The sequence below is a fragment of the Pinus tabuliformis genome, chromosome X, assembly GCF_031772625.1.
Source record: "Pinus tabuliformis cultivar Carrire ecotype Pingquan chromosome X, CPIR1, whole genome shotgun sequence".
Lineage (NCBI taxonomy): Eukaryota > Viridiplantae > Streptophyta > Pinopsida > Pinales > Pinaceae > Pinus > Pinus tabuliformis.
In genome coordinates, this window is record NC_142308.1 from 1,305,066,145 (window position 1) to 1,305,073,567 (window position 7,423).

General features: G+C 36.5%; 1 protein-coding gene across 1 annotated transcript; it reads left to right on the plus strand.

Annotated features, from left to right (window-relative positions):
* The first annotated feature begins 2,129 nt into the window (after nucleotides 1-2,129).
* On the plus strand, nucleotides 2,130-4,122 carry LOC149144852 (F-box/LRR-repeat protein At3g26922-like). The gene is made up of 2 exons (XM_089449581.1): nucleotides 2,130-3,274; nucleotides 3,608-4,122. Exons 1-2 carry the CDS (start codon nucleotides 2,258-2,260, stop codon nucleotides 3,878-3,880), a joined length of 1,290 nt encoding a protein of 429 aa, XP_089305707.1. The 5' UTR covers nucleotides 2,130-2,257; the 3' UTR covers nucleotides 3,881-4,122.
* The last annotated feature ends 3,301 nt before the right edge of the window (nucleotides 4,123-7,423 follow it).

The window sequence follows — 7,423 nt, forward strand, 5'->3', positions numbered from 1 at the left end:
GACCAAGAGAAGGCAAGCGAGTTCGAAGAACGGATGTATAAGCATCAAGTATGGCTCCAGATAAAAGATGCATGAGCGATCCAAAGAGTTTATCTATGCGGATATGTTTTATTTAAAGATTTGGCTTTAGGCGTTGGCGGTCATGTTTCCATGTGTTACCTGTGTGTTCCGAAGGTTATGCAGTCTCAGGCCTTATCATGAAGAAATGACACGCATACCTCCTCCTTTCAATCGACATCTATTCATTTCCCTAGGAAATGAAATGCTCCAGCAGATGTGGCCTTTACGTGTTAGCGGTTACACCGACTATTCTACGATTGTATATTCTAATTTGTAAATTGAAAAGAAGAGGGAGGTGAAAGGTTAAAGGAAGACCGAGAGTCATTTCCAGCGGCATAAGTATTACCTCCGGATAGGAGAGGGGGATTTTTTTTTTTTTTTTTTAGGCAGAACAACTTTTGATTTATTGTGAATAAAGAACACTGTTTGGGTCAAGAAGGAGCCTTTTGTTTCAGATTTATTTTCCTCCGCTTTCATGATTTTTAGAATCAGGATGTTGTTGCTGGCATAAAAATAAATGTGATTTGTTTTGTGCATATTGATAGCATACAGTTCATGATTAGTCTTGGTTATTTGAATATAATTCAATAGCATGGTTAACTCATGAAAGGTTGTTGATTCAAAACTTTGTTAAACATCAGTTGCAAGCGTTATTTGTATGGAAAGGAATGTGTATTCCTGTATAAGTAATTGGATTGCAATTAGGATTTAATACATCCTTGTTCTTATGTGAACCAGTAATTGATTCATTTGGACTTGGAATCTATATATGATGTTTAACCTTTTTTTGTTATGCTCTTACAGGATAGATTAGAATAGCTAGGATTAGCATAAGTAGTTAAAATTAGTGTAGATAGGATTTGATACTTATAGGTTAGTTGTTTTTCTTTGTTGATTTAATTGAAATCTTCTTTCAGGAAGCAATATTTCAACACATATAACAGTTTACGGGGTCCTTTAAAACCCGTCGGAACTAGCCATTCCAAACGAAAGTAGATCTAATTGGGGTCTGCAATTGGGCTAGTTCCCCTTGTTGGCATAGCGAACACTCGCCATGTCAACAACTAGTTGACAATGAAACATTACATTTTGGAGAAGAAACAATCATCTATACTAACTGCGGGGATTTGCCATCTATGTAATCCCAAGGAAAGTTAGATAAAAATACCACCATAAGCAGTCCACATACTTTCAACAATTCCACCAAAACATCAAATACAACAAGGGAAGAACTAATCGAGTTGTACACTTTCCTAGCCCACCTTTAGTTGTGGAATTAGTCATAATTTTCAATTATTGTGGACACGAGTCTTTAGAATGGGCACAATTATACGAAAACAACTATAACTTCGTTGCTACAAACAAGACATTGGTAGTAGGAAACAAATTTTAAAATATCACCTCTATGATGGATTTCTATGTCATCTTAGCCATCTTTGTGATCCTATAGGTGAGCGTAAGAAGATGATATATTAAGAAAAATATAGTTATAAAAATGACCAAATGAGGAGATGTTTGGGGTGCCTACATCCAACTCTTTAGTTAACATTTCATGGTTACATATTAGTGTCAATCATGTTGGGTGGAGGTGACTTTGTAAAGAACATCAACATTAGAATAGTACCAGAAAGACTTATCATGTTGGGTGGAGGTGACTTTGTAAAGAACATCAACATTAGAATAGTACCAGAAAGACTTATAAATACAGTGAGAGTCTATTGTAATAACTCAAAGTAATTGGTAGCATAATTGTATTGATAGCTCAAACTACGGAAGCTATACAACACTAAGTAACCAGGGAAAGTAATGGATAATAGTGGCGACATTTCAGTTTCATACAAGAACGTAGAAGATAAAAAAACTAATAAAAAACATAAAGCTGTAAAAAAATGGAAAAAAGTTTTCTTAGTGACAAGGGAGTGGTGCGATAACTCCACTAATACAAGTCTAACAAAGGTATGAAAAGATGCAATGATGGTCAATTTGATAATGAAAGAATTTCCCGCCATTTTATCGTTTTCACCCGATTACTCGGCGCTGCTCCAATTTCCCGCCATTTTATTGTTTTCACCCGATTACTCCCTGCGGGCTTCCATTTCCCTTTCAGTATTTCACATCCCACGTTTCACCGTTAGTATTAGTTGCAGGCATGTATCGCAATTATTTTCCCATCATAGGAGCTCTGTGAAGCAAAACTATGGCGCCTGCTACAGACAAATTCTCAACACTTCCAGATGCCATCCTCTGTCTCATCCTTTCTAAAATCCCGGTGAAAGAGGCCATCAGATCCTCCCTTCTCTCAAAGAGATGGAGATTTCTCTATACCCAAATGCCCCAACTCATTCTATCCCCATATCTTCTTTTGGGTCCTCTGGATCCTGATCCATTATCCATTGCAGCAGTGGAGAATATCATCTCCAAAATTCTACTCCTGCGTTCCTCAGATCTGGAAGCTTTTTATCTATCCAACGACATTAGTCATTCTGCGCTCATACGCACTGGTAGCCAGTGGCGGTTTACCCGCGACAGTGTATACAAATGGGTGCGGTACGCTGCATGGAGGAATGTTCAACACCTCACTCTCTCGGACTCCCCAGAGAGGGAAATTCCGGCTCCTGCTCTATTCTCCTGCACTCGTCTCAATACCCTCACACTCTGCAACTACATTCTATCTGATCTTCCAAATCATTTCCCTGGATTCAACCAGCTAACTACTTGTACCTTCGAATATTTGGAATTGACAGACCACTCTTTAGCTCTCTTTATTTCACGTTGCCCTCATCTTCAAAATCTTACCTTATTTAAATGTATTGGTCTGCAGCAGCTGGTCATCTCTGCTCCGAATATTGCAGATTTAAAAGTGACTGAAGGCGTGGAGGTTTTAATAATAAATTGTCCGAAGCTTAGTACTCTGCAGGTAGACATGATAAGGGATTTGAGAGTGAATGGGATACTATTTCACGAGATTTCATGTTCAATTTGGGAACTCGACATGCAGGATGGAAGCAATTTGATTGGACTGAAAATGGAATCGTGTGATGTCTCTGCGGAGAGATTTACTGAGATAATGGGGAGCTTCAAATCATTAAAGGAGCTGGTCATCTTTGTTGGGCCTTTTCTTAAAAGTGAAAAAGATAAGGATATTTGTCTTCTCAATGTGTTCGAGAGGCTTCCCCATCTTGAGCGTCTGTGCATGGGTGACAACTTCATCTTGGTAAGAACACAATTTCTATTTAACTTTCATTTGTACAGTGCAATGCATTTTTCAATGGCTGTGTTTACGGTTGCTTCTTATAGGTGTCAGGGTATTAATAATGTGCAAAAAAATGTTATACAAGGCATGCACTATGTGGTTTGCATTTATGTGCATCCTACTGTGGGCAGAGTCCTGCCTTGCTTGAGAGAGTGCCCACTGTAGGATATGCACAGGCTGTAAAGTTCTTCCATTGTTATTGTTATTTCCCATGATACTCATCATGCATTTTATGTCATTTACTTTGTAAATGAGTGCAGAGATGGCTGATTGTGGTTTTGAAACGCAATGCAGGAACTAGCCAAATATAACATACCTCCATCTCTAAGCTCCCCACTCTCTAATCTCCGTAATATAAATGTGTGCGTAGATATACATGAATTTGGTAATAGGGAAATCTGTGTATTGAATTGCTTTCTTCAGAGCACCCCTGCTCTAGAGATGATGGAATGCCAGTTAACTGATGACGCCGATTCTGAAGATCCATTGTATGCAATGTTTTTAGAAAAAGTGATATATTTGAAAAGAGTTTCAAAGCAGGCAAGGATATTGGTATCACATATGTGAATCTCCTTGTAAAATACAGGCTGCAAGTTCATTGAACCGGTGACGAGTAAAAAGGCTTTCCTTTTCCTTTCTTTTCTGAAGAAAAGGGGATGTTCAATGAGATTTTGGAGAATATTGAATGAAAATTCAAGATGGTACTGGATCATGTTCTTTCTGAATCTATTTAGCCAGTTAAATGGAGTCCTTGGAGGGAAGAAAGGGTTTGGTTTATGAAGGGGAAAAATCATAATTCCTATAAAGCTGGTTTATAATTTTTAGTATTTTCTGTGAAACTTCTCAATTGAAACAATTTATCATTATTATTATTATTATATTTTCTTGTATAATGAAAAATTAGCTAATTAGGAATCAATATATTTTCTTGTATACTGAGATATTAGTTAATTAGAAATCAACATGCTGATCTGGGAAGGGATAATTTCTTAGTATTGCCGAATAATCAGGTGTGTTATACAATTAGATTGTTGTCTCATTTCCAAAATAAACAACAAATAATTACTGTTGAGGAATTCAAAATATTTGAAGTAAAAAAGACGAGATTATATTGTTATGTACAGATTGAACTGGCTCATTCTTGGGGCAATCACAAACAAAAATCTGTTGATGTTCGTTGTTATCATAGAATTGATAATCACTTAATTGTAAAACTAAATACTAATGCTGCTAAAAGGGTGTTGTAAAATTAAATGATAATGCCGTAATAAAAGTATTTCAATAGGAGTGGGAAATGAAGAGACCCAATTATGATGATGTTGCTCAGGAACTAGGTTTTCCAAAGTTTTTTTATAAAATTAAAAGGTAATAAAATCTTGCATATCTTGAAAGCTTTTGTGCTTTAAGAGATTCCACTGTTGATGAAACTGTGTTGTTGCAAAATGAGAGATCAGTTTGGAGCTTTGTTATGCCATTCTGTTGAGCCGCCTTTGTGAAACAAGTTGGAGAATGCCCTTCCATATTTTCCTAGCCTTGTTGGGACAAGTTACAAGCTGCAAATTCAACATTAAGTTATTGGATCTTCGAATCAATGGTGAAAGACTTTAATTTCAGTGCATTGATGATGTTTTTGAATAAAGGATTGTTGCTGGTAGACTGTATATAGGATGTCATAATGGATCACACCTTCTTTATCTTCTGACTTGTGGGCCCCATCCCATGGCCACATTTGGGGTGAATGAAGATGCCATTGGAATAATAATCCAATGTTTTTAATAACTCAGAAATGCAAATATTTTGTGAATTGATATTGTTGATCTATAATCAATCAGTTTTATATTTTCTGAATTGATATTGAGTTTTTTGAAATGCAAAAAAATATATTTTTTTACCATGTTTTTTAAACTCTGTTTCATACTTTTTTTATTAATTATTGTAGTGTAAATATCGTATGTCTATAAATAGAATTTTTCGGATTTCATTTTGCATTTATACAAGGAATATCAAATAACTCGTACACTGGTACATTATTCAACATAGAGAATTAATCCAAATTAGAGAGTTAGCATCAAAGGGGAAGGTTGCTTTGTTTCCAAGAATCTCATGAAACAATCATAACAATGGATTACAAATCAGACTGTTATTTTGATGCAAATGACTCCACGTTAATGACCAAGTATATAGCAATGGTTTCCACTTATTTGGATGAATGGCTCACCATTTATATTGTAGATGATCTCTTATGGTAGGTATTTCAGTAAAATTGTCCTACTCAAGAATCTTAGCTTTAGTAAAGGCTACTATGTCTAGGATGACTTCTCCCTCTTTGCATGAATGTTAGATTTCTATTGTCCATCAAAATGTTGTCGTTTTCATTGTTGCACTGTGGGTAACTTCCCAAATTAGCCTTTAGTGCCTTAATAAATCGATTGCGAATGATTTGAGAATGTTGAATTAAAATAGTTTGATAGTGTCTTTTCTCCTACACATTGAGTGCTTGAGCTCTTTTTTATAAGTGGAATGTCATCTTCTTCTTTGCAATTAGAAGGCAAAATCTCTTCCTTCCTCATCATAGGCCCCCTTAGCATGAATCAAATAATTTTAAGTGCAAAACCCAATCATTGTAATGGTGTAACCCCATATTTTTCTATCTCGTGGCATTTCCAAGGTTCCTACTTAGTTATTTGGAATGCTAAAGGCACAAGATTTAGTGATGTCATCATATTGTTTGTTTGTCAAGTTTGTCTAGTTGCTCCTTTGACTTCCTTGACTGCCAACAATCACTATTAGTTGTTATTGCTTACTTCATAGGCATTTGGCTCCATTTTTTTGAGAAATGACCTTTTGGCCTTCCATTTTTAGTGTGTTACATTGTAATCTCACATTCATTGTAGTCATTAAGGTTTCTTTGTTGTCTCATGGGCCCTTTGTCCTTGTCTAGTGTTGTGTTGTTATTGGTGGTAAGGTTCCCTTTAGTCCTCACAAAGTTACTTTTCCTTCATAGATGAGCTCCTAGCATAGTCATCTCACATAATGGGTTGGGGTAATTTTGTGGAGCCTTTGATACAACAAGCCCCACTGTAATGTTTAGTCTCACCAAGAATCTCCCCAATGGAGATTTGGTGTTGCTTTGGGAAAACCTTGGCTCTAAAGGAGTGGAGTCTTTGAAGTGCCCCTCAAGCTAGTCTACTGGAGAACCTTTTTGTGGTCACCTCTTTGAATGTAGTCAATCCTTGGTTGGGGTTACATCATTAGGCTTGGGTAACTCCATGCAATCCTTGATAGTTAAGGAAGGCCTCAAGTTTTGTTGGGTCATTTGATGGACCTTCCTTAATGTGGAGTTGGAGTAACTCCATCAAGCCCTCATTACTAAGCTTTGGCCTTCAGTGCTATCAAGTTGGGTAGGGGGACTGTAGAAATTCCCACTGTAGATCACTTGATAATGCAATGTACTAAAGCAAAATACTTGATCTACTTCTACTATCAAACTTTGTGGTAGATTAATCGAATTGAGCAAGATTAAGAGAACACATATAACTGAGAATGAGAAATCAATCACACAACACAGAAGAAATAACCCGAGGAAAGCTTTAGCCTAAAACCCCAATCTCTGTATTATCATACAAGTGGAAATATCTCATGATTACACAAAGATTTAGCTCACAAGCTATCTAGTTCTCAGTACAATCCCTCACTGTTGCTCATAGACAGTGAAAGGCTTTTCACAAACCTTCTCCTCTGCCCTCCAAGCCTCTTATTTCCTTGCGCAGTTTTTTCTCGGTCCTCAAGCTGCCACCTATGTAATAATCCTTCACACACTGCTCTGACCTCTGAAATAACTGCACAAACATGAAGGAGATAATTCCTTCTGCATAGATGACTTTTCTATATAGGAAAAATCCTCCAATTGATAGTACATTGTCCCTTCTTTTGATTTCAGCTGGGACTCTAACTGAATTGAGATGCACGAGTTATTTATGAGAGAATATTCAATTATTTGAAGTGCAGTAGTTACATGCATGCATGCATTAATTAACTGAACTCATAATTAGTTCAACAAACTATTTGAACTAATCTAATTGGACTTAACTCAGTTAAGTAAGCTAACTA